General features: G+C 49.9%; 2 protein-coding genes across 3 annotated transcripts in view; one reads left to right on the forward strand and one right to left on the reverse strand.

The window, feature by feature from the left end:
- The first annotated feature begins 78 nt into the window (after window positions 1-78).
- Window positions 79-14,862, forward strand: ECI1 (enoyl-CoA delta isomerase 1). 2 transcript variants are annotated; one of them, XM_059716416.1, is made up of 6 exons: window positions 80-332; window positions 2,709-2,836; window positions 4,591-4,737; window positions 9,252-9,373; window positions 10,665-10,843; window positions 14,250-14,862. In XM_059716416.1, the coding sequence occupies exons 1-6, from the start codon at window positions 173-175 to the stop codon at window positions 14,414-14,416; spliced, it is 903 nt and encodes a 300-aa protein (XP_059572399.1). In that variant the 5' UTR covers window positions 80-172; the 3' UTR covers window positions 14,417-14,862. The 2 variants fall into 2 exon arrangements, with proteins under 2 accessions (XP_059572398.1, XP_059572399.1); XM_059716415.1 differs by lacking the exon at window positions 4,591-4,737 and having other exon boundaries at window positions 79-332.
- Window positions 14,863-14,951: 89 nt separating this feature from the next.
- DNASE1L2 (deoxyribonuclease 1 like 2) overlaps window positions 14,952-26,856 on the reverse strand; it is a 28,404-nt gene continuing 16,499 nt past the window's right edge. The window contains exons 4-10 of the mRNA XM_019489968.2: window positions 25,560-25,648; window positions 24,030-24,113; window positions 21,910-22,010; window positions 20,955-21,067; window positions 19,075-19,229; window positions 18,318-18,414; window positions 14,952-15,533 (exon numbers count right to left, since the gene is read on the reverse strand). Of these exons, the coding sequence (XP_019345513.2) occupies window positions 15,480-15,533; window positions 18,318-18,414; window positions 19,075-19,229; window positions 20,955-21,067; window positions 21,910-22,010; window positions 24,030-24,113; window positions 25,560-25,648 (693 nt within the window). The 3' untranslated portion in view covers window positions 14,952-15,479. The remainder of the gene's footprint in view (window positions 15,534-18,317; window positions 18,415-19,074; window positions 19,230-20,954; window positions 21,068-21,909; window positions 22,011-24,029; window positions 24,114-25,559; window positions 25,649-26,856) is intronic.

Consider the following 26,856-nt stretch of genomic DNA (forward strand, 5'->3'; position numbering starts at 1 on the left):
CTGCACCGCCCGGAAACAGCCGCGAGCCTTGTGCTGGGCGGGGCCGGACCCGGGACCCGCCCCCGCGCTCCGGCTCCGGCTCCGGCTCCGGCTCCGCGCCCGCTGTCGGGAAGGCCGTGGGGCGGGTCCCTGGGCCTGTATCGGACGTGCCGTCCTCCCGCAGGGTTGCAAGATGGCGGCGGCGGGCCTGGCGCGGCTGGTGCTGGGCCTGGGAACGGTTGGGGCTCGAGGGGCCGTGTCGGGGCCGCTGTCGTGCTGGGCTGGGCCGGGCCGAGCCTCGCGCCGGCTCTTCAGCAACCGCAACATCCTGGTGGAGCTGGAGGAGGGCGTGGGTGAGCGCTGCCCCCGGCGGGCGCAGACCTCGCCTTGGACGCTTATTTGCTAGAGCAGGCGCAGGCCCAACCCATGTGCCCAGGCCCTCTGCGCGGAGCTGCGGTTCTCAACCTTTTTTTTGTACCAGGACCCATTTGTAAATATCGATGGCCAGTCCCGACCTAGTGTCCACAGGCCCCAGTGCCCCAGTGTGTGGGGCAGGGGGGCCCCAAGCTGCCCCTGGCAGGCTGGGACTCTGCCAGTCTGCTAGGGAAAAGCTGCAGTTTCCCACATTTTTCTCCTTTACAAGAGAATCCATTTTTAAAGTTTGTTCTGACCCTTCCATATATTCTTGGGACCCACTTTTGGGTCATAACCGATGGGTTGAGAAACACCGGCATAGAGTGCTGGGGGAAGCCCTGTGGCCCTGACTCCTGCTAGAGCTGCTGGGGCAGGAGGAATGTGGAGTGGGTGCATTGCCACTGCTGGGAGCAGCAGAGCCTGCTGGCATGTGACACTGCCATGGTCTGAGGGTACTTGGTGGGCTCTGCGATGTTCTGTTCCAAAGCTGAGTTTGACCTGAGTGCCCGGGAGGGGGAGGAGTGAAGCAGTGTCTGAGCTGTTGCTCCTTTAAAAGAAGGGAGGCTGGGCAGTGAGAGAGCAGTGGCAGGGGCCTGGCCCCAGTGGAGGGGGAGCTGAGACTTCCAGGACTGTGTGTGCTAGCGCAGAGCAGCTGCAGACCCTGAGTGACCGGGACTGACTGGTTTTAGGGGAGTGGGGAAGCCCTCAGTTGGCCTGGATCTCTAGGCAGGGTTTCCACATTGCAGTGATAGTTTTAAACAGGCATAGTGCACAGTAACTGGCTTGAATAGAGTTTGGGGAGGGAGCAGGTCAAGGACACGAGGAGAGTAGGCAGGGGTGTTATGGATAGTTTCTGAGAGGCATAGGGGTTAAAAAGGAAAGGGTTGGGGTGGGACCCTTCCTGGGACCATAGGGATACAGGGGAACTTGGTGGCTGGTTGGAGGGAGATGAGGCCAGGGCTCTTGAGAGCTCCCTTCTGGAATCTGGGCCAAGGAACGTGTTTCCACTGAGGTGATGTAGGAAAGAAGGCAGGGCTGTGTGTGCTTCATGGTAAGGTGGCACTGGTAACAGAACTCGAACAAGGGAGTGCTTGCTTCTCTGCACCAGCTCACTGGTTTCCCAAGAGGTTGGGAAGTAACTTTTGGATTGAAAATGAAGATGCCCCAATACTGCCAAGTTCTTGGAAGAGAAGAGGCAGGAGGGGGAAATGGCAGTGTTAAGTTGTTCACCCAAAGTGTGTGCCCAGACAAGGGGGAAGTCTCAGCTCTTGGGTGAGGAAGGCTGAACACTGCAGCCTTAACAGGCTTTAAGGTAGCAAAGTGCAATGTTTTTAACACCAAGGAAGTGATGCAGTTGAGGTCAACCCATTAACTTGAACTTGTCTCTCTCTTCTTCCTTTGTGTATTCCTTGTGTTACAATCCTCAGATACGTGATCACATGCTATTTCGGTCACAAAGCTTTTGTCTCATTCAGTTGGTAGGACAGATAGTGCTCTGCCAATGAGCAGCCATTTACTATCTCTTTCTATTCTTGCCATTCATGGTATGCCAAGGAGGCTTTCTGTGGCTCTCATCTCTGCATATCCAGGCATCTTGCAGACTTGATGAATTTGTCCTTGTGAAGACAAACCTTTGGTGAGGTTGGGAATTGTTATTCCTGTTCATGCAGAATAGTGTTGATTGGTGTGTCCACATCACGCACCCTTCCTCAGGTATCACCCACCTCAGAAGCAGGGCTTGCTTGACCCTCTCGTCAGAGTGGGGCCAGCTACAGCTGTCTGCTTGTCGCTTAGGAAGATGATGTCAGTTATGCTCAGGTTGTGGTTGTGTGCATTTTTACACTATGAGTTAGTTAGGCTTTGTCTACATGAGAATTGTAGCAGTTATACAAGTAAATTATCCCCACGTGGGTGCTCTGATTCCAAAAAATTAAACTGAAAAATGCCCTGAGGAGTGAACAGTGGTTCTCAATCAAATTAGATTCAAGGCAGCCCTCAGGAAATGCAAGCTATCAGGTTCACTCATTTTTTGACTACAGAAAAGTAATAGAGCAATTCTTCTGTTGCAAAGAATTTAGGAAGTTTTTGACACTATGGATGTCTGTTTCAGATCTGTAGGTTAATTTTGTGAATTGTGCAGGTGTTTGCATCCCTACTAGCTAATCTGAAAAAAGCCTGTCATGAGCTGAATTGAGAGTATCCAAATGGCAATACCCAGTAAGATGCTATTGAGTGAGACTGGAGTGTGCTACTTAGTGGCCCTGCAGGTATCACTGAGGTGGGTTCTAATTCCTTTTGTGTTTACTGGGGTGCAGGCGTAGCTGTGATGAAGATGAAGAGTCCTCCTGTGAACAGCCTCTCCTTAGACTTCCTAACAGAGTTTTCAATAAGCCTGGAGAAACTGGAGAATGACCGAGGCTGTCGTGGAGTCATCCTGACATCTGTACGTGTTACACTTCAATAAAGATATCCTTTCTGGGGCCACCTCAGCTAGCCAGTGGGAATGCAAGGTGCAGCTGTATGCAAGACCCAACCTTGTTTCTTGCTCAGTTTAGTCCTTTTGCTTAGAGGTGGGTGCACCGATAAGAGATTTTGAGGACCAATGCAGATAGCCAGTTTTTAAGGAGACATATTGGCCGATACTGATCCAATTTCCAATACAGCTGTGTGCAGCTGGTAAATCTGTTGCATTGGAAGGGGAGGGAGAAGGGAAGAGGTGTGGGGGAAGGTGCAGATCAATGCCCCTGTGGTGAGGGAGGGTGGAGCTGGGGCAGGCACTGCCTAGCTGGGACAGGGCGGGGCACAGGACAGAGCCATGGCTTGTCAGGGGTGGGGCAGCTTCTGCTGCTGTGTGCACCACTGGAGGGCATGAGGGGCAGGGCACATGCCTCTGGATCTGTTTGGGGTGGGTTGGGGTCAGGGGCTGCGCTGGGATCTTCCTGGTTGCAGGTTAGGCTGTGCTGCGCTTGGGGCAGGTGACTGCGGCACTGGGAGGGGAGTTATGGGGGGACTATGGTGAAATACGGGGTGGCTGCAGTCTCCCCAAATAGCCTTTCTCCTAACGCCACTGCTACCAAGTGCAGTGGCCCAGCTCCCTTCCCCCGCCCAGCCCCTGCACTGGGAAGAGCCTGGCACAGCTGCAGTCCACCCTGCACTGCCCCGCCCATCCCAGGGTGCGTGCAGCACTAGGAGCCACCCCACTCCCCATTGATCTACCCTCCCACGCCCCTTCCCTCCTCCCCGCCCCCTTCCACCACAACAGACTTACGAGCTGCACACATCTCTCCAAGCTGAAGGGTTGTGCTTCTCGCTGCCTATGTTCTGTGCTGCAGCTGTGCATATGCATGGGCATTTATCAGCCAAATTATTGGCCGATTCAGACCGATTTCCAATATAGTCAATTTTCTTTATATCAGTGCCGATCGGATATCTGACCAATGTATTTGTGCACCTCTACTTTTGCTGTTTAGCAGCCGTTTCACACAATGTAAGAAATGGTGATTGTGAACTTGCAAGGCAGCCATGTTCTTGGCTACCTGTGTCAGAAAAGGGGAGTGATCTGATCACTAACTTGCAGGTTGTTGAGAACAGTGGGAAATGGTGGCAGAGCAGCCTGGTTTGGAAGGGAAATTTTTCTGTGTTTTTAAAAATTATTTGGAATTTTTGGTATCAAGGTAGGACTATACCATAATCTTTACTAAATTAAAATCTAATTGTAAAGAAAGGGGTTTCTCTCTTGCTAACACGTTTTTGGTAGCAGTTGTAAGCAAGATTCCTTGAACTGGAGAATGTTTGAGAAATCTGTAAAAAGGTTAGATGTTTCTGCATGTTGTATATGTGGTTGAAGATCAGATTAGCTTTTGTGCTCTGACCAAATGCAGAAGTTCTTGGGGAGAATTGGTGGTAGGTAGGATGCTAGACAGAGAATCCAGACACTTGGCTTTTGTTCCCAGCCCTACAAGCCCATTTGTAACATGACCTTGAACAAACAACAGTATTCGTGTAGGAAAAAGGTCACTTAGATAAATGCCAAAGAGATCATGTAATAACTGTGAAAGATCTACACTCCTGCAGTTCGGGTAGAATTTTAAATTGAAACAGTTTCTGTCCTAGAGGTGTTGGATTATGTGGCTCAGTGTAGTGGAGCAGTTGCTGAATGTTAACTGTCCTTTGATTATTTCCATTTCCCTGCTACAGGCTGTCCCGAAAATCTTCTCAGCTGGTTTGGATATCAAGGAGATGTGTGGGAAGAGTGCAGAGCACTATGCCGAGTTCTGGAGAGCTGTGCAAGAAATGTGGCTTAAGCTATACAAATCCAACATGGTGACAATTGCCGCCATCAATGCAAGTCTTCTCTGTCTGTACCCTGACATTGTAGAGAGCCCTACATAGACAGTCATCCACTAACTATGTTGGGCAGGCAGGAATAAGAAAACTATAGAAGGAATGCAGGGTTGGGAGGTATGGGTAAAATGTTAAGTGCACCTCAGCATGGAAATATGCAGAGATGCAGAATGCTGCAGACCCAAAACAACCAGAATTTTTTCCCAGTATAGTCATGACAGACGGACAGAAGCTCTGTAATGCTTAGCTTAGTTCTATGCTATATCCAAAGCCATGCATTGGCATTCAGACCCTGACCTGGGATGTGCTTAGCACCCTAGCTCCCCTTGGATCTGCTGTATACTTTATACAAAGCCCAAGCTCCACAGTGACATGTTCAGCTACAAAATGCTGGTCAAGGACTTAATCAGCAGCTTCTTCATTTGACTTGTTGGATTGTTTGGGAATCTCTTACTAATTGTCTTTGCTTGGACTGAATCGTCCATTTCACAGCACAGGAATATTTCACAGGCAAACAAAAGCTTTGTTCTCTGATAGCGCTCCCCAGGCAGGGGTGCCTCATCTGGTCTGCACAGGAGTGAAGGCCAGCAGGAGAGACCTCTGTGGTGGAGCACAAACCTTCCTGATGAAGTATCTCCACCATTCTACATCCCTCCCTGACCTAAAGCTCAGGGTCAAGGATCCTGTTGATCTGGTCTGGGAGGCTGAAGGATCATTCTAGCCTACCTTGTTGCCCATATTAAGTTCTGCACTTCCAGGTAAAAACTTGCTTGGAAATGTATGCTGCTTGTGGGTAGCGTGAGTTCCTGTGGAGACTCCATGGGGCAGTTGCTCCCTAGGTCTGGGGGATATGGTTCATGGGGAGCAACAGATCTGGAGAACCGTTTCTGCCAGAGTAAAGGAGAAACAGGTACACAAGTACTGAAGGGCCAGCCTGCCAGGGGGACTCTTTCTTGACACCTGGACTGACCTTGTGTTTAAAACCAAGACAGTATGCACAGTCCACACATGCTTTACTCTAAGAGGTTGCCGGAAGGGCTGATTACATGGAAACTGCTAGTTTTAACTCGAGAGGAATTTCTTGGCCTGATGGCCTCCTTTCCAGAGGCTTCTTTTCAGGAAAGGATAATCTAGCCCTCTGTTAGAAACTGTCCAGCAGGGCATGGTAGAATGGCCCAAGAGAAAGGCAAGGATTCTGGCATTTATGAGAGGCTAGCCAATTGCCTGTCAAGAATGAGGTGGGGGAGGAGGAGGCTGGGATGGAGCACCGCCACCTAGCGCCCCATGCTGCCGCTGTTCTGCCTCTTGCAGGGAGCGGGGTGGGAAAGCCAAGGCCAGCGCTGCTGGCCTCCATTCCCATGCCCTCTGTCCGGTCCTCGGCGTGGCTTCAGAATCATGGCAGCACTCCTTCACACTTGGAACACTCTGGCTGTTTCCATCAGCCAATCAGAGTGCAAATAAAATGTTATGGAAAGACAGACTTAGGCTTTTATAATAGAATGTTTGTGTGGTACACAGGGCTTCCTAGTTCTGTATGGATGAGTCTGGCAGAGAATTCTAGATAACTGCTCTGTTAATTATGAGAGTAACAAATCAGGGAGAATGCAATCTGATCAGGTCAGAGGTGATTATCCTTAGCCATTGACCCCACAGGAAATAATGCTGAAAGGAAATCAGCACAGATTCATTGCAGGTAGATCCTGCCTGACTAACCTTGTTTATTTTTATGACCAGGTCACAAAATGCTTAGATGCAGGAGTCAAGGTAGATGTCATCTACCTAGACTTTAAGAAGGCCTTCGATACAGTATCTCATTCTGTTCTCGTAAATAAACTGACAGGCTGTGATGTAGATGATTACATGGTCAGGTGGGTTGCAAAGTGGCTTAGAGGTTGCACCCAGAGAGTGGTGGTGGGCAGGTCGAAAAAGATTCAGAGAGCTTTGATGATTCGGGCAATCCCCAGTGGCTGCAGCAGGGAGCTGCAGCTGACTCTGAGCTGTTAAGTAATATGGGCGGGAGAGGGGGGAGGGGACCATGGGGGGACCCCTGCCAGCCCCCTGACACCCCTGGTCCCCCAGCCCCCCCATGGCTGCCCCACCCCAGCTCCTGGTACTTTAAAGAAAAGCCCCAGTGCTCACCAGGTGCTGCCGGGTGGGGGCAATCCCTACTGCCCCATGCTACATGGGGTGCTCTGCCACAAGCGCACCCCCCCGGGTGCCCCACCTGGGCCAGCTCCAGCTCTTTAAGGAAAAAATAAACCAGGAAAAGCCCCGGGACTCACCACTCCTGCAGTGGCTTCGGGGCCTCATGCAGAGTCCCCCCGATGTGGGGGTGGGGATCACCCCCTGCCAGCTGGAGTGGTGAGTCCAGGGGTTTTTTTGGGTTTTGTTTTCCTAAAGGGCCAGAGCTGGCCTGTGCAGAGCACCTGTGGGGGGACTGGGGGAGCAAGGTGGGGGGTTAGGGGGCTTGTGGCAGAGTCCTCCATGCAGTGGGGATTGCCCCCTGCCTGGCAGCACCCAGTGAGCCAGGGCTCTTTTTAACAAGTGCCAGGAGCTCAGGTGGGTGGGGCAGCCATTGCTGGGGTGGGGGATGGGCCTGGCCTGGTTGATTAGGAAATTTGGCTGAATCAAATCAGGACAGTGATTTGAATCACCGAATCAAATCATTGACCCCCGAATCCGCTGAATCCGAAGCAAATACTAGCCGCTTTGCACAGGTCTAGTCAATATTGACCTGGAAAGATGTGGGCAGTGGGGTCCCTCAAGGCTCGGTTCTTGGATCAGTGCTATTCATTGTCTTCATCAGTGACTTGGATGAGGGCATGGAGAGCACACCCTATCCAAGTTCACAGGTGATACCAAATTATGGGGCAGAGTTGACACACCAGAGGGTAGGGATTGGATCCAGGTAGATCTGGACAGATTGGAAAAATGGGCAGAATGAAATAGGATGCAGTTCATCAAAGATGCTGCATCTAGGCAAAAAGAGCCTCCAACACACTTACAGGCTGGGAAATGACCTTCTCAGCAGCACAGTAGTGGAAAGGGATCTTGGAGTCGTAGGTGACTGTCAGTGTGGCAAAGTGATCAACAAGGCAAACTGCACTTTATCATGCATTAGCAGATGCATGATGAACGGGTCCAGGGGGGTGATGCTTCCCCTCTATGCGGCACTGGTCAGGCCGCAATTGGAGTACTGCATCCAGTTTTGGGTGCCACACTTCAAGAAGGATGCGAATTCAGAGAAGGGCCACTGGTATGGTCATAGGCCCTATGAGGAGAGACTGAAGGACCTAGATCTCTTCAACTTTCACAAGAGAAGGCTGAAAGGTGATTTTGTGGCTGCCTATAAATTCATCAGGGGAGGGCAGCAGGGAATCGGAGATGCTCTGTTTACTAGGGCACCCCCTGGAGTAACTAGGAACAATGGCCACAAATTTACAGAGTATATTTAGGTTGGACATTAGAAAGAACTTCACAGTAAGAGTTGTCAGAATCTGGAATGGGCTTCCAAGTGTGGTGGTGCTCTCCCCTACCTTGGGGGTCTTCAAAAGGAGACTGGACAAGCACCTAGCTGGGGTTGTCTGACCCCAGCACTGTTTCGTGCCCAGGGCAGGGGGTCAGACTGGATGACCTACCGAGGTCGCTTCTGACCCTAATATCTGAATCTGAAAGCCTTTTTTAATTCTGAGTCTGCCAAAAATAATCTGCGGTAATTCCTTGGTTGCCAGGGCTATGCTAGCTCATCCAGCAGCTCTTGGAAATTAGGGAAAATGTTTTCTGCACTCAAATGTATTTAGATGCACAACTCCTGTGCATTTGTCAATTCCCTCATTTTTAATTTATTCAACAAAATAAGAGCTTCTACATGTCATATCTCAGCGCTTGCTAGTTAGGTGACCATGCGGCCAAATTTGAGGAAAAAACACAGCTGAGCTTCTTTAAACAGAACACAGTTGGGTTAAGTATGGTCTCATTGCCTCATGAAAGCAAGATTTTCCAAACTCCAAGCCAATAGACATGTTCCCCTGGAGTTTTAAACTTGCACTAGGACTAGACTTTTCTTGCAGGGAATCCACTACAGAGTTTGCACCCCAAATGAGAAGCTTCTGCTAGCGTCTGAGAATCTGACAGTAAAACTTAGGTAGGAACAAATTTAATTTGAATAGACTGTTTTCCAAGCTGGGAAAATACAAGAAGTGAATAGCACAGTGAATGATAAATAATATTTAAATAGGAAGCATTTTAAATCCCAGCCAAATCCCAGCCAAAGCATTTTAAATCCCAGTAATATAGGATAGGAATTTTTAAATTGTGTGGTTGGGATTTTTTTTCACTCTTTTTAATTCGGTTGGCATGGACTTGTTCATCCTGTCTTTCTTCTATAGCTCTTTTGCCATCTATATGTACCACATCATTCTGACATGTTATGATGGTATGATAGTAACAGCCAGAGAATATTTTATAATTAGAAAAACCTTTGGAAATTAACAATATTCTCCTTCCTGTGCTAGGGAAACTGTCCTGCAGGAGGTTGTCTGATGGCTGTGTCCTGTGACTACAGAATCATGGCCGAGAACCCCAAATACAGCATTGGACTGAATGAAACACAACTGGGCATTGTTGCACCTTTCTGGTAAGGTCACGTTTAACCCATAACCAAATTTTTACTGGCTTCCATAGTAAGAGTTTGTTTGTAAAAAGGAGTTCGTGATACAAGCTCAGTTAGCTTAATGATTGATTTACATTTTAAATCAACAAGACCTATTTATGCATTACTAATTCAGAAGGGCTGACAAAGCAGTTGCAGCTGTAGGCCAGAGGCCAGCTCAGCACAGTTTTAGAACTCTGTACTTTTTATCCTTACAGTGTTTACAACTTTTAAAGCAAAATGCTCTTTGACCTCAGACTTTACATGTTGCTTTATTGCACCCTGTCTGCATCTCAAACTGCCATGCTACAAGAGCAGGCTCACAGCTTTCCCTCATTTCATTCTGCATACATAATTAACAAGGACCTACATTCTGCTTCTGATTTATCCTGCAGTTAGTGCAGTAATGACAATAGTTCAATCACTAATACATTTTGTCATAGCTTAGCTCTTACCATGAGTATGGTCTTTCTGGGATTTAACATATGTTGTATAAAGGCTTTCTCTGTATATGATGTTAGGAATGGTACATAAATCTTGCATTGGCTTCTACAACATAGGCTACTGAAGACATCTGTGGGGAAGGTGGGCAGTTATTTAAAATGTGCAAGTAGTATGATTTACCAGATCCCATTAAAGTCAGTATTAAAGACACAGTTGAAGTTAATTTAATTTTGCCAACTAGTTTATGATGGAAGAGTCTCTGATGCAGCTGTTTGCACATCATTAAGGCTCACTGTCTCATTATCTGGCCCCTGCACTGTGAAGCCTTTCAAGGCTGCTACAGAGGCATTTGGTAGGAACTAGTCAGTTTCAAGCTCTGGCAGCAGTTAGGATAGACTGGGAGGATTAATTGTCTACCCCATTATTGAACAAGCTTCAGATTACTAAACAAGTCTGCTGCACACTGCTTCAGCTGTCATGTGTGTGTGCTGAAAGGGTGTTGCTCTGATTTGTGCAGGCCAGAGTAGAGCAGCGTCCTGTTAAGGTACCCAGTGGCTCTAGGCCCATTATGCTGTACAAATATGTATCAGGCCACCCATGCCTTAGAGAGCCAACAGTTGCAGTACAAGGAGACAATATGCAGATCCATGTAAGGAAGTAGTGTCAAAAACAGTGATCCCTGATTAAGTTTTTCATAGACATTGCAGGAGAGAAGTCCTAAAAAGGATGTGGTGGTTAACAGTGGTTTTCCTTTTGAAACCTAAATGCTTCTCTTCAATCTTTGGTTGGCCTGTGGCTTCTTCCCTGTCTTAGAACACTTCTTTTCTCCTAGGTTCAAGGATACAATAGCGAACACAATTGGACACAGAGCTACTGAGCGTTCCCTTCAGTTGGGACTCTTGTACTCTGCTTCTGATGCCCTTAAGATAGGCATAGTAGATGAATTGGTACCAGAGGAGAAAGTTCTGAATGCGGCTGCTGCTACCATGTCACAGTGGCTGGCTATTCCTGGTAAGAAACTGTTCTCCTTGCGTTACAGCTGTTGCTCTTATTCCTCTCGGAATGCCTAGAGCCCCCTGAGCAGAGGATGCTGATCTAATGGAGCACAGTGAGAGACTGTGTTACAAGGTGAAATTGAAAAGTAATACTTATGGGGCTTCACTTAACCTGAATGACTTACTGTCAGTAGGACCAGGTGGAATACATCTTATGGTATTAAAAACAGGCAGTATTGGAAGCGAACTACTAGCAAACAGAGAACTTGTGGGCAGGCAGGGTCTGAAAGGAGGACTCTAAAAATACACATGGAGTTGGACTAGCCCACTGAACTGCAGTGCCTAGTAAATAGCTACAGCTGGCAAATTTATATAGCCCCTGTGCTTCCCCTTGGAGAAGTTACCAAGTTTAATGGTCCAGGCCTCCCTGTGTTAAAATTAATGAGAAGGCTGCCACTGGTCTCTGTAAGAACAGGTGTGTATGCTTTATGACACAGTGTAAAGAATATATTGGATGTATAAGCCAGGGCTGATAGGTAACTGACATGATGTATGACATAGCTGAAGCTGTTCAGTAACTGGGACAGGACATGGCATGTGAGGACCAGGGAGGATGTTCTAACCTGCACGCTGAATCACAGCCCCTGTGACTGGCCTTGAGGGCAGTATCTGTGCTGGACTTAATAATGTTCTTAGCTTTTGGAATGGAAGGCACATGGCTTGAGGGAACTGTACTCTGTGTTTGTGTAGCTGAGGGGATGGGCTAGGACATACGAGTTGAACCTGGGCCTTGTCAGATCCTCTCCCCTTTGGCTTTGCCTTACAACCTTTGAAACCTGGAAATAAAAGGCTGGGGCAGCATCAGGCTCTTCCCAGCAGGGGTTTGAGCCAGGGTTGTGCTTGGGGTGGGTGACAGTGACGGCACTGGGAGGTGGGGGTGCCACAGGGGACTACAGCAAATTTTGTGGTGGCTGTAGGCTGCCCTCCCCCCCCCCCCCCATAGCTCCCACTTCCAGTGCAACTGTCGCTGCCTGCCCTGAGCACAGCCCCAGCCCAATCCCCACTCACCCTCTCCAGGAAGAGCTTGGCACCACCCCTGGCCCCAGCCTACAGCGGCAGCCTACCCTCCCTGTGCATACAGATCCGGGGGGCACCCCCCTATACCTCCACCAGGGGTGCACACGGTGACAGGATCTGCCCCGCCCCCTGCACTGCCTACAACGAGCTGCTTGTGGCTCTGTCCTGTGCCCTGCCCTGGCTGAGCAGTGCCAGCCCCAGCCCCACTTCCTCCCTCATCTGTGGGGGCCTGGATCTGCACCCCTCCCCCTCACCCCTTCCCCCCAACAGACTTACCAGCTGGAAGCTGCTCTCCAAGCTACTGGGCTGGCTGCATGCATGCTGCAGCTGTGCTCATGCATGTGTCATTTATTGGTGAGATTATTGGCCACATTAGCCAAAAAAAACCCCGATTGCTGATAATGTCAATTTTCCTTTTTATTGGTGCTGATACGATATGGACCGATGTATCAGTGCACCTCTACGATTAGGGACTTGTGGAAATTTCTGTGGGAGGTGCTGTGAGGACAGTGGAGGGGCCCAAAGTGAAACGGGAAAGTGGTAGGGTAAATTGCATGATGCCTGGGTTGATAGGTGTGCAATGGGCAAATACCGTGTTTTTACTTAATGAAGTGATCTGTGTTTGAAGTTAATGGCTAGATTTGGCTTCTGTAACTTGGTGCTGCTCCACTGAAGTCCATGTAGCTATGCTGAGTGATACCAGCTGAGAACCTGGCTTGGCAGTGCTCTTCTGACCAGTGTCAGGGGCAAGCCTTTGGGCAGTGGTTTGCAAATTAGGGGTCATAATGCCACTTGGGGTCACAGCCTCCATAGAAATGTGTTTACCACAGGGGAGTCTCAAGCTGTTATGAGTTAACCGGAAAGTAGGTTATAAGGCCGGAAACGGGCTGTGTTCCCCCACCCCACCCCCCCCAAAAAAACTAGGGAGCATTTGAGCTGAGAAAAGGATGAGTTAATATTTTTATGCAATTACATAATGCTGTTGCCAGAGGTTGTGGTTTATTAAGGACAAAATGGCCTCACTAGATCATCCAGCCTAACCTATATATCGTAAACCAGAGAGCTTTGCCCAGTTGCCCCAGATTTTCTGAGTAAATTGTCTGGATAAAGTATCTGGTCCAGAGAAGTATTCAGTCTGGAAGTAAATACATTAAGAGATGTAGGATCCATTATTTCTCTTGGTAGTTTTTCAATGGCTAAACACTTGCACTGTTCAAAATAAGGCACAGGTTTTTTAATATGAATGCATCTGGCTCCACCTTCCAGCAATTGGTGGCTCTTTTGTCTTCTGCGGCCCCATGCCCCATGCATGTTGTATGTTAACAGGGACACTTCTGATCTCAGTGCTCCAGGTTTGCTAGTGAGTAAAAGAAACTGAATAGAGACCAAATAGCTTTTATTCATTGTAAGTGGCTGGACAGGAAATAAGTGTCAGGGTGCGCAAATACAGAGTTCTCCTGAGAGCATACATGTTTATACATACATTATTCTTTGAGCCATCTAATGACAGGCTCATCATAATTGAAAATCCAATAATGCATTCCTTTCTCTTGCATATCAGTGCATTACCATTTCAATCCACTTTCCATATTCCTTGACTGTGAAGTTCCAGGTCACTCAGGAAGTTGCACCTTGATGGAAGGAGCACACTTAACATACTAATAACTCTCAGTGCCCCCAGCATATTCACCACATTCTTGTTACACTCTGTGTGGGTTTGACAAACAAGCAATTTGTAGGGGGCTCTCACCCTGACAGCCAATGCTGCATAGGGCTGCGCGAAGCTTCAGTCCCTGGTTCGATTCAGCGGAGATTCAGCCCAATTCAGTGGCCAAATCTCCGGATCCGAATAGAGCGTCCCCCTGGCTTGGTGATTGGTGCCTCCTGGGTCTGGGAGGGCACCCAGGGTCCCCCTGCAGCTGATCGCCGAGCCGGGGGGTGGGGGGCAGCGCGCTCCCCAGCGGACTCGGAAATGGAATGTAAGTACTTCCAGTCCACTTCCAGGTTTGCCACTGAATATGTGGAGGGCCATTTAAAGTTGTGTCTTTTAAAGCCATTTAAACATTTAAAGCTGTGTCTATGTGCAAATCACCAATTCTCCGAATCAGCATCAAATCTTCAGTTTCGGATTCGGCTGAATGGAATCAGGGACAGTAATCCGAATCAAATCAAATCACTGTCCCCGATTTGGGCTGAATGCGAATCCAAATCAAATAGGGGCCCACTTTGCACACCCCTACTGTATACCATACTCATTGCTCATTCTGTTTCCAAAAGCTAGATCTCTATAATGTCTATGGCCATGAAGGGTAAGTGCCAATGTGCCAGCTTTCTCTCCTCCACAGACTATGCCCGTCAGATCAGCAAGTCTATGATGAGAAAGCCAACTCTGGATCGCCTGCTTACCCACCGTGAATCTGACATTCAGAACTTTGTCAGTTTTGTCACAAAGGATTCCATTCAGAAATCACTTCAGACGTACATGGAAAGTCTAAAACAGAGGAAAGGCTGAGGATCCAGCCTGCTGACCTGGGAGAGAGGAGACCTCTTCACAAATCTCCCAAAAATGCTGCAGTAGCTGAAGACATTAAATGAAATATTTTTTTTCCATGTAAGCCATCAGATTTATACAATCTGTCCCTTTTAGCATTCTGTTTCTGATTCAGTCACACTAATGCCCTGTTGTATGGTGCCTGATGCCAATGATGCCTTTTTTCTCCCAACTTTCTGAAGAAAACATTAATTGTTCTGGTGATCTGAGTAATAAAATTACTTGGAGTGCAAGCAAAAGCAGCTGGGGAGTTGGAGGCTGAGGTTGGATGTCCGAGGCCACCTGGTACTTGGATTTCCAAGTACTTGGTACTTGGATGCCTTCTTAAAAAGGAGTGGTTTCTTTTTTCTTCATCTTCATTATTACTTTTTATGTGAAGAGTCAATAAAAGGTTTTGTGAGGACGGAGAGCATTAGGAAGCAGCTTTGTTTTATCTGTGGCTTGTGTGTCCATCTGTATGTCATAGCAGTGAGTTACTGAATAACTGGAGCAGGCTTGTGTGTAGCAGGTTCAGAGCCTGCAGCTGAAATCCTAAAGTGATGTGTAGCCATTGCTGTGACTGAATAAGAATGGCCTGTTGACTGACTGCTGCTTGAAGGTGGCTGCTTTTGGGAAATCATTTAGTCTCTAGATTGCCAGTTCAGCTCCAGCCATGAGCCCCTCTGCTCTGACCGGTGGAGGGTCAACAGCTACTGGGAAAGCCTTTCCAGCTAGAGGGTTCAAGGGCTGCTTGGGCCTTGGAGCCTGGATCCCTTTGGAACACAGAGAACAATGTGTATGTATAGTTCTGTGGGTGAAGTGCTGCTGCTTATGCTGGTCTCTTCTGTTGCTAAGAAGATGTCAGGTGCTTGAGTGGCTGATTGGCACCTTCCAGCAGTGTAGCAGTGACTTAAATGCCAGCCAGTTGAGAAGGAGGCAGCAGCTGGTTTGCTGGGACTGTGCATGCTGCTGCTGGTGAGTGCATTTGATGCAGTAGGAGAGGGGGTGAAGATCTGAGCAGCACTGGTGCATGAAGTAGGATGCTTTAGTGAGTCTTCAGTGTCAGTTCAACAGGAAAATGGTCACTGACAGCCAGGGCCTGGACATGAACAAGTAGGGAACATGTAGTGTCACAGCTTTCCCCAGGGCTTGCTCCCTTCCTGAGACAGCTGCCTCCCAGGCATACAGTGCTGGGACAGGACTGATGTACTTTGCCAGGCCCTCCATTGTATGTCTGTAAAAGTATTCCTGAGACATCTGATAACCTGGCCTTTCTTGTGGCCAGAGAGCTCTGTAGCTGTGCCCTTCGTGCTCTACACAACAGCTGAAAGCCTGCATCAGTCAGGGAATGCTTGGCTCTGGCAGGGAAGGTGAGGGATGAGGGAGTGCTGGTTCCAAGCTATTAATAACAATTGGATAGTAGTGCTGGTAGTGCCTATGCTGTCTAAACAGAGGAGAACTACAGAGAATATGGGAACCTTTTCAGCCTACATTTGACAGACTAGTGGCTTGGCACCAGGCCTCTGAAAGCTAAATTGGAGCTTGGCATGTAGGGGTCCAGCTGTCACTCAGGTGAGTCACAGCACAGACGTGGAGCAATGTGCAGAACTAGGTGTAAATTAATCTATGTTAGATGCTTAACTGCCTCCTATTCTGTCTCCTAGAGCCATTTCCAACAGCCTTGAGCTGCTGCTTGATTAAAATCCTGTCAGCCACAAAAGTGATCCCCAAATGTGCAATTTTGTTCCCAACCTCAAATTAACTCCCTGTAAATCCTGCTTGCTTGTGAGTGAAAGGGCTAGGCTACCAGCAGTATCTCACAGCTGTGTTTCACTAGATGTGGGAGCTGCCTGTGTCAGGTCCTGAGGTCCCAGGAAGCTGGGTTTTGATGAATGGATGAGCCTTTCTAGGGTATTTTAATGTTTTCAATGTGCTATTTCCTTGCTTTTGGAGTTCTGTCTAGTTATGGACTCTGCCTGTCAGGACACATGGTTTTACTAGTGAAGGTTCATGAAAATGGTCTCCATAACCATGTGGTGGCTCTCAGGCAGGACATAGTCAGGCAGGTGGTGGAGAGCTGTGCCTCACGGTGTTTCAGTAACTCACACATGTATTCTTTAGCTCTCCCACTCTCCCACTCGCAGGTCATGTGAGTATTCTGATGAAGCAGTCTTGAGACCATACTACTCTGTCTCCAAGACATTGGTCTTTTCTAGGGCTGTGCAAGGCTTCGGAGAAGCTTTGGATGCTTCGGGGTCCGAAGCAGCACATCTGGGTCAAAGCGCTGGCCTTGTTAAGCTTCCCGAAGTGCTTTGGAGCTGCCTCGGAGATCTGGCCATAGGGTATAATGGGGAAACAATAAAATATCTATAACTTTGTTGTTTTTTGTCTGATTTGGAAGACATTTTCAGGGGTGGTAGAATCTGCAGAGAGCATAAAGCCTGCCAAGTTTTAAGAAGATCATTGCAGGGGTTTGGGGGGAACTGCCCCTCAAGCTGCGGACAAGAAAAACTTGAGCCATGGGTGCTTGTGGGACTGACTATGTCTGTCTTGGGGTGGGGAAAGCAGACACTACTGCAGGCCTGGCTGCTAAGCTGCTGTGTTCGCAGTGACCAATCAATCATGATTCACTCGGGGGACCAGGGACTCAGGGACCAGCTCAATACACAGGACCTAGCTACTACATAAGGACTTAACGAGCATCAATTAGCACCTACAAAACCAGGCTAAGGAGAGGAAAGAATCAATACAGACAATCAACTGCCCCAAGACTGACAGAGTCTTGGCATGAGTTTTGTCCGTCGGCAGCTAAAGGTGCAGGGCCCCAGAACCCACCCTGCACCGATCTCCTTGGCAGCTGGCAGGTGTCATGGCCGCAGCAGGGGCCACCATCCCTGCAGCTGTCACCCTGCTGCACCTTAACACATGCAGTGTCACCCATGGCATGAGTTTTGCTTGTCCGCAGCTTGAGGTGCAGTTCCCCCCAAACCCCTGCACCCATCTTGAAACTTGGCAGGCTTTGTGGCCTCAGTAACACCTACCACCCCTGCAGTTTTGACCCCCCTGTGTTGTAACACACAGCTGTGACAGGAGTTTGGCTTCCAAGAATTTGGGGTACAGTTACCCCCAAACCCCTGCACTGATCTTTTTGAAACTTGGCAGGTTTCATGCTCTCAGCAGAGGCTACCATCCCTGCAAGTTTCATCCAAATCGGACAAAAGACAACAAAGTTACAGATATTTAATTGATTCCCCATTATACCCTATGGCCAGATCTCTGAGGTGGCTCCGAAGCTTTGGAGCTGCTTCGGCCGGATTGAGGTGGAAACCCAGTGTGGGGGTCCGGATCAGATCGCAGCCATCCAAAGCGACTGGATCCAAAGCTGGATCGGATTGCTGCCGACTCGCACAGGCCTAGTTTTTTCCAAACACCATTGTGTATGCCCCTGTCCTGTCAGTGCCTTTGCTTGTTTCCCAGGGAGTTGGGGAGGAGCTTGCTGTCATGGTCCCTATGAGTTCAGTCCTGTGACTAGGAAAGGATTGGTTTGGAAGATGGGCCATAGCACAGAGAGACTTCCCAGGCTCAAGGACTGGGATTCAGAATTCCCATACAGTTGGCAGTAGAGTTTCATCATTTAGAAGAACAGTGTTTTAATAAAGCTGTTAAACACTGAGCTTCAAGTTGGCTAAACTTGTTAAATACAGATGTTTAGATAGGAGCAGAGGGCAGCTCCCACCTTTAACAATTTTCTAGGGATCCTCCTCTAATGACCAGGCAGGCTGCCTTGCCTGTGGACTTTGGGGAGGGATGCTGGCCAAAGAGAAGCAATGTTACCAAAAAAGCTTTGCTGTTCCTTAGGTGTCCATTAGTCAGACAAACATACCTCTGCCTGCTCCAGCTTGAAAGCTCTTTGGAAATTGTAAACAGTTGCAGACTTGGGCACTATGCTTTTCCTCAGTTTAGAGCCACATACCACGATCCTGCAATGTAAGAACACATGGGTTGGGATTGAAATCCTGCTGTTTTATTCAGGCTGCACATCGTGTTCAACCACAGCAGAACTAAGCCAAGCCAAGCTGTTGGGTCAGCACAGGGGTGGGTGAACTTGGCACCAGACCAGTTCTTTGTCCTTCTCTCCTGTTCCTGCCCAATACTGTCTCCTGTGTGTTCTGCCAGATTCCCATGAATGAGAAACTGGAGGCAGGACCTTGAGAAGGATGAGCAAACATTCAGCTGCAGTTCTACCAGTCCAGTCAGCATGCTGTTGTGCTGCTGCAGCTATGGCAGCCAGCAAGGAGTGAGTGCCCTGTGGAATCCTGGGCAGATTTGCTGTAGATCAGCCAGACCCCGCTCTGCCGTCAGGTACTTGCACTGTACCATCCTCTGTCTGCAGTGCTTTCAGTGCCTACAAAACAGGCCTGCTAGCTGTAGCCAAACCTTCCCCTAGCACATCATACACGGATCAAAGTCACTTCACCTGTTTTGTGGCTGGTTAAAGCCAACTAATAACTGCAACCACAAGTCTTAACATTTTGCCTTGTTCTAAATCTTGCACAGCAGGGTAGGGTTAAGGCCCCAGAACTTCAGGGGCTCCTGCAGGAAGTGACTCCTCCCTCCCTTCCCAGCCCAGTGCTACTCACCTGTCATAGGCACAGTCTGACTTCCCCACGGTCGTATCTGCATCATCAGGAATGAGCCACTTAAACACCTCACTGGTGCGCAAGCGGATATGCTCCCAGTCCCCTTCTTTGACATAGGAGCAATCCGCATTGAAGTCCCCCAGGAACATAATATCCTGCAGAAGGAACAGTGGGAGTGGGTTGAGTGTTTGGAGCTGGCTGGTACGGGGGAGACTGGTATGTAGACTATAGCTTGTCACAGTCCTGCTTGAAGGTCCAGCCCAGATGCCTTTGGACTGCCAGGTGGAGACCTCCCCCAGAGACCTGTATACAGGATGGGTAAGATTCTGATTCTTATCAGAAGTTCCAGTGTGTCAACATTTGTTCTGTGGAACTGAGATGAAATGTCCAAATATAATGAAAAGTTTCCTGAAAAACTTGGTCTAGAAATGGCTGAACATTGAGTTTGGGGTGAGATATTAACCCACTCATGTCTCTGCTGCCATGGAGTATCCTGGCAGGTGTAGTTCAGATGCCCCCTGCCCCAGTCCTCACTACTGACCCTAACCCAACATGCATGCTAAATCTCCCATGATACCTGGTGAAAAGCACTGCAGTGATGTTAGTTTCAGAGCACTGAGGGCCCTTTGATAGTTGCCTGTCTATGGTAGGAGCACAGTCTAAGAGAAATGGCATTTCATCCATCAGTTTTCCACCATTCCTTCTACCAGTCCACCCCCCTAGGCCATTCAGACTAGGCTCCAAGGTGACTGCCTGTAATTTATGTACTATGGCTGGGATTTCCAAAGAAGCCTAAGGGGGTTGGGTCCATAACCACTTCCCATATGGCCTTCTGAAGCTCTCAGAGTGGGGTTATGTGATTCAATCCTTAGAATGCCAATGGACCCAGTGCCTGGACCATGCCAAGGCCCTGCACTGCTGGGGTGAATGTTAGGAAACTAGGGCCAGGGTGGGAAAGGCCAACCTGCTTGAAAAGTGCATGTTAGGGATGAGAGAGCAGGCACCTTTTTCCCAGATCCTGCAGACAAAGAAGACAGAGAGGACACTCCTCTGGGCAGAGGCATTAGGAGTGTGTTGAGTCAGCATATGGTTTAGGTCTAGGAGCATCCACAGATTGTGATATTCCAGTGATTCTCAACCAGGGTGCTGTGGCACCATAGGATGCCATGAGAGCTTCTGCAGGGTGCCATGAGGTGTTAGGAAATAAGCAGGTGTGAGGAGACAAGAACAGGCTCAGGCTCATTTCTGCCTGACTGCTGTCCTGCCCCCACTGTCTGGTGCTTTGGCAAGGAGGTAAGCCCTATAATAAATACATGAGCTTTTGAAATGGGTAGCACTCAATTCACACAAGTTATGGAGGGGCACTTGAAGTCAAATGGGGGGGTGCCTCATACCTCAAATGGCTGAGAACCACTGTGCTATTCCCTGGGTATTTTCACAGATGTTATTCCCATGCCCTATGGAGTCTGAAGCCTAGATGACTATTTACCCTGGTTAAATCCAAGATGACCCTGCTGTCTCTAGGGGACCTATTCTAAATCCCTGCAGGCACATCTAGGAAAAGAACCCAGCCCCTGGAAGGCTAATGCTTGGCACCACCTGAGACGTGCATCATTGTACAGCACTGGTTTTTGTGGTTATCCCAAAGGAGCAGGCAATAGCAGTGATAGGGGCCCCAAGGATTTATTCTTTAATCCCACAGAAGCTAAAACCAAAGGCGAAGCAGCGCTGGCCTAGTGCAGAAACTACTGACCAGGACCTGGCCTGTGTTGTGCAGAGGCAGATGGTGTGGTCAGAGCCCTGTCTGGCATTGGCAACTGTGACCCTGTGACTGTAGAGCCTATATAAGTATTCATGTACAGTTGGACCTGCCTGCTTACATCAGTCTCCCACTTGTCAATGACGTCTAAGTAAACATCATAGAGGGCATCAATCTCTGTGACGGCCGTGTGGGGGCATGTGTGCAGGGGTACCAGCACGAACTCCTTCACCTCTGCCAGAGAAACAGCAGTTATACACACACAGTCATCATATATGCATATGCACACTGGCACTCATGAATACAGTTGTCTATCATCTCCACTAACACAACTCAGGATTCCCCCAACCAGACCTAAGGGAGCCCTGGCTCCCTAGAGCTGAGTGACCTCACTCGCCACCGATGCATTGAGCTCCTCCTTGCCCCTCATCAGCACAATACTGCCTATCTGTCTGTACTGAGCCTGCCCTGCCACATAAAGTTCTTCGTATCCAGGATGTGACTGAGAGCTGGGGACACAGGCCTGCAGCTCTTCTTGTAGGAACATGGGATGTGGCTGAACTGCAGCAGTACCCATGGCTGTGACCCAGCCCAGCTGGCACCAGCACCACTGCTGGGGGAGTGGAACTGCCCAGCCAACTTCATGGACCTTTTGGCTAACAACGCCCCCTGGTGCTCCAGCAGCAGGGCCTGTGCTGGGGAGCGTGAGAGGCTGGGGCTGATGCTGCAGTGCTATAAAGTCCCTAATGGCTGTGGCGTTCAACACAGGCATAGCTCATTTGTCAAGAACATGGATCCTCAGGACAGTGCACAAGGCAGCACGGGTAAGAACAGGCTCTCATAGGGCTCAGTTTCCCTACCATTCATTCCCTTATTGTAAGTGGCAGTTCACCAGTGCACTGCGGCCTAGCCAGGTTCACAGATGAGTCTCAGGAGCAGGACTGGTGAATTAAGCTTGAGGATGGCACAGTGCAACAGAAGCGCCCAGAGCAAGATGCCCTACAGGCCTGGTTATGGCCAGGGCCAGGCAGTGCTGTAGGTGAGACACTAATCTCCCATCCACCCACTCTGCTTACTCAAATAGGGTGAGGAGAACTTCATGATGAAAGGCTCCCGACTGAAGATGTCTTCTGGGTCCTCATACTGGTACCTGTCCACCACAGACACCACCTCTTTCCTGGGGAGGGAGACAAAGAGGGTTGGACAGAGCAAGAAGAGGGGGAGGGAGCTTCAGGAGGGTTGCAGAAAGCTTGGTCTGCAGGGACTGGACTGCAAGGGAAAGTTCTTATGGGGAAAAAAAATCTCTATCAAGTGAACTGGATGCAGCTGTATGCATGGGAAAGCACAGCACAGACAAGCACAGAGAAAGCCTCTTGGACAGTGGTGCCCATGCAACCATAGGCAGATTAATGCACAGGCTGGTGGGGCCTGGGTCCAGGGGCCCCTGCTAATCAGGGGCCCCTGGGTGCCTGGATTCCAGTGGGAAATGGCGGGTTTCTCTTTGCAGGTGAGCAGCACTCTAACCTGCAAGGGGTCCTGCTTGGGGGTGCTGGGAGCAAGACACGGGGTGTCGTGTGCCTGTGTATGACCACTTGCATGAACATGGCCCGGAACACTTATCCTGCAGGTAAGTTCGTGGCGGGGGCAGATCAAGGCTGCCACAGTGAGGGAGGGAGTGGGGCAGGGACAGGGGCTGAGGGTGCTGCCTAGCCAAGGCGTTGCATGGGACCTAGGGCCAGGGTGGGGAGCGGGATGGAGCCATGGGTGGCTTGTCCAGTGGGCATGGGAGGGTGGCTCTCCACCACTATGCGCACCCCCAAGTGGAGGCAGGGGGCACATGTCCCCCTGAATTTGTGTGCTGGGTGGATGTGGGTTGCCCGCTATGGGCTTGGGGCTCCACTCTGCTGCCTTTCCCTTGGAAATCCCATGCAAGCCACATGCCCTTTGCCCACCCAGCAGCAGGGGCAGCGAGTTGTGCCTCCTGTTGCCAGTCAGGCAGGGGATGTGTGGCCAGCGCGGTGTCCCTGGAGCAAAGGTGTCAGGGCAGGGAGCCCCAAGCCCACAGTAGGCATCCCAGATCCACCATCACCCTGCTCAGCTATGCTCCAGCTGGGGGGGTGGGGAAGTGGGCTGGCAGGGGGCAGGGAAGAGCGGTGGGCATTTGTCACACCACTCCCAGCCTGGCTGAGTCCACCCAGACTCCCTGGTGGGGCATCGAGGCCCTTGGCAGAGGCAGCACCAGGAAGGGAAGGGGCCCAATAAATCTTAATCCACCACTGCATGTTGCTCAGTCCCAACTCACAGCCCAGTGGGATTCCAGGCTGGGTTCTCCTTCCATGCACACATGCACATACACGCTGATGCCTCTCAGCTGTAACCTGCACCCCTGTCCCAGCCTAGGGTCCACCTGTCCCCCCACTATCCCTGCAAATTCACTGTTGGTGAATTTGCCCTGTTGTCTGTCTTGAGGAAGTCTGGAACACAGCACCTTGCCTGTGGGGGTCCATCCAAGGGCCATGTCAATAACCATGCCATGTGCCCCGCAGAATTCTCACAGCTTCAGATCTTGATGATTCACTAGTGTGTTTGTTCATCTGAATCCATAACTCTGTGTTCCCTGTTATATGACTCAGGTTATTGACATCAGCTCTGGGCAGGCACAGACTCATAGACAGACTAACTAGAGCCTCACAGTGGCTATGAAAGAGTACTTTATCCTAAGGCCAATGGAAACTTCCACACCAAAAATCTGGGGAAATTTGGGATTCAGCATTTGCAGTCTTACAAGAAGCATGAAGAAGCAGGCTGTAGGTTTAAGAGCACTAACCAAGTAAAGACCAGTGGAAAACGCCACATATGGCCTACACTGTATTAGGAAATTGAATGTGTGAATGGAGTCTCAAACAGCCTTAGCTGTTGAGGGCTGTGATCAGACCCTTCTGATCACAGCCCTCATCTCACCCACATGTGGGGGCCCAATTCTCAGTTACCCAGCTCTGACATTTACAGGAGCCTTAGGGAAGATGCCAATATAGGTCAGAAAGGCATGAAGGTACTGTTGTGCATGGGACAAGGAGGAGCTGTTCCCTGATCACCCTCAGAGTTTGGGGGGTTGTGACTGACAATAACTGGGAGGGTCAAATCAGGGCCCCAGCTCTTTCACAACACTGCCCAGCAGCCCGGAATGAAACATTACCTGTAGATGAAGAGGTACATCTCCTTGTAGCTTTCCCGGCCCAGGGGCTTGCTCCTCTCATAGGAATAGGCATCCATTGTCATGCTGCAGGGGACACAAGGGAGAAGTGAAAGGAGCAGTGGGCACTCCTGCATTACCTGACATTAGCAGCAGGGTGAGATAATTAGGCCTGGTGTATGGGCCACTCTAGCTAGCCAGCCAGCATGGCCCAGGGCCTGCCCCACTCAGCCCCAACCTACTCCCCTTGGCTATTCTGCGTGGGGTCATGAGGGCCAGGGCACCTTCACTGTTTTCCATCAGACAAGCCAGCCCCTAGGCAAAATAGTAAGTAGCCTCTCTATGGATGGCACGTTGTCTTGCCTAAGTTTGAGCAGAGGGTGGGTGGAGTCATTTTTGAGACACAGGTATTTCTGGGTTCTCTGGAGTTGCCTTTTCCACCTGCAGTGATTCCATCTGCATCGACACAGGAGGGGAGGATGGGCAAACTCAAGTGCAGACTTACAAACCACAGGTCTTTAAAGTCACTGGAGGCTGAGATGGACCTCCTGGCTTGGGGGTCTGACTCCACCTCCTGAGGTTGGCCAAATGAAACACCCTACAAACCAGCCAGTCCACAGTACTATACACTGTGCTCGCAATGTGGCACCTGATCATCTCTGCTAGGCAGGCTCCCTTGCTCTTGCCTAGGCAGTCTCTGATGCTTTGGGGGAGCCCCAGCCATGCCTGGCCTGGTGCCAGTTGATGACTTGTGTACCATGAATCCCTTCATCAGGAAGCCGCTATATTCTGGAAATGCTCAGCCCAGTGCTCTTTGCCCAGAAGGTTCCACTTCTGGAACCCATGGGATCTGCTGGACCTGGTGGTATCCTGAGGGAGCACAGCTGGCAGGAGGACCCTTACATTTTGGGAAGTAGGTGGCTGAGGGGGGTATATGATAGAGGTCTGTAAAATCATGAAGTGTGTGGACCAAGTGAACTGTGCTCGCAATCTGGTGTTCTTCACTGAGGTGTTCTTCACCAAGTCCCAGAACATTAGAACTAGGAGGCAGCCACGGAAATTAGTAGGAGACAGGTTTATGCAATGTGTATTTAACTTATGGAATTCATTGCCACAAGAGGTGGTGGATGCAGGTAGCATAGACTAGTTGAAAAAGGGACTAGACAAATTCATGGATAACAGATCTATTAACAGCTGTTTTGGGGGCATGAAATGGGCTGACATCAGTGGTGAACTCCAGTGGTGACAGTGACCTCCAGTTGTTGCCAATCGATATAACTACATTCCCTGTAATACCCTTCACTCAGTGACACATGCTCCTGCACCACCTGGGCAGGAGTTGGAATGTGCAGCAGGAGGTGGAGCCAGGGATGGGAGGGTGAGGCACCTTCTCCATTCCCTTCTGGTGCCCTCCCCCTTAGGCAGCACCTAGGGCTTGTTCCCACCTCACCCACCCATTCGCACACTACTGGTCCCTACCTGTGCTCCAGGGGCCCTACCTGTGCTTCAGGGGCCGTGTTCTCACCAAGTTACCTGTTAAGCTGGTCCACGAGCTTTGTCACAGCACTGAGATCAGAGTCCCGCACCTCCTGCACCAGGGCAATATCGTACCTAGACAGGATCTGTTGGGGATGGCAGGAGCTCTCAGTAAGTGGTATGGCTCAGACCAGGGCTTAGATCAGGTGCAGGCAATTATTTCAGGCAGAGGGCTGCTTACTGAGTTTTGGCAAGCCATTGAGGGCTACATGACAGGCAGCCAGGGGCCGATAAATATTAATTTTCTAAATTTTTGGGGGCCCCGCAGGCCAGATAGAATGGCCTGGTGGGCTGCATCCGGCCCGTGGGCTGCATTTGCCCACCCTGGCTTAGATCAAACAGCTGGCGGGGATGACTTGAGACTCAAAGTGAAAGACTGCATGTTCAGGGGACAAGCACCACAACAACACTCAGTAGTACAGCAATCAGCTTCCTCCCAACCCGAACACAGCCTGTTTGCTAGCAGCGGTGCTGAGAGCCCCAGCCAGGAACAAATCACCAGGCTATCTCTATCATAACAGATAAATTGATGCACATTCAATGAGATAGCCTCAGGGAAGGACTAGTAACTCCATGGGGTATAGAAAGAGGCTCAGTTCCCCACTTTGATACCTGGAAGATCAGAGCAGTGGCTGACATTTCTCCCTGCTAATTTCACTAAAGGGTAAGGGCATTATCTCACAGAGGAGAACACCAAGGCACTGTGGGGAAGGGACACACTGGAGGTCACCCATCAGGCCAGTTCCAAAGCCTGAGTGCTACAACAGAGCCTGAATGCTGAGTGTCCTGTGACAGTGCCCCCTGTGAGCTGAGAGACAAGAATCTTCCATGCATCAGCCACTCTGATGTTTTCCCAACCCCTGGTCCCAGACTCCAGAACTCAGTCTGATCTGACCAGAAGGAAATCCAGGACACTGCTCTCCCTCCCCATCCCCATCCCCATCCCCATCCCCATCCCAGCCAAGTTAGCAGTGCTGCTGCAGGCAGAGGCAGAGGCAGGGTGACGTGTGGCACACCATGCTGCTCTGCCTCTGCCAGACTGCATTCTACATCCCCCTGTGTTTCTGGGATGCTCATATTAATTCTCACCAGACAGCCAGGACCGACCTCCAAAATCTAGAACTGTTCCAGCTAAACCAGGACACATGGTCACCCAGACATGATCAGAGTAAGGGCTCAGGTCCTGGGTTGGATCAAAGAGCAGCTGCCAGCCCAGCATACGGGGGTGCTCAGACCACTTAGCTCAGGAGTTGGGTTCTTCCCAGCACAGGGATATGGAGCCAAACCCAGGTCT

Source organism: Alligator mississippiensis, chromosome 13 (assembly GCF_030867095.1).
Source record: "Alligator mississippiensis isolate rAllMis1 chromosome 13, rAllMis1, whole genome shotgun sequence".
In the NCBI taxonomy this organism is placed as follows: Eukaryota; Metazoa; Chordata; order Crocodylia; family Alligatoridae; genus Alligator; species Alligator mississippiensis.

Coding starts and splice junctions, on each gene's coding strand:
- ECI1 (XM_059716416.1), top strand. CDS start 173: ATGGCGGCGGCGGGCCTGGCGCGGCTGGTGCTGGGCCTGGGAACGGTT. Junction 333..2,708: donor GGAGCTGGAGGAGGGCGTGG/GTGAGCGCTGCC, acceptor ACTGGGGTGCAG/GCGTAGCTGTGATGAAGATG. Junction 4,738..9,251: donor TGACAATTGCCGCCATCAAT/GCAAGTCTTCTC, acceptor TTCCTGTGCTAG/GGAAACTGTCCTGCAGGAGG.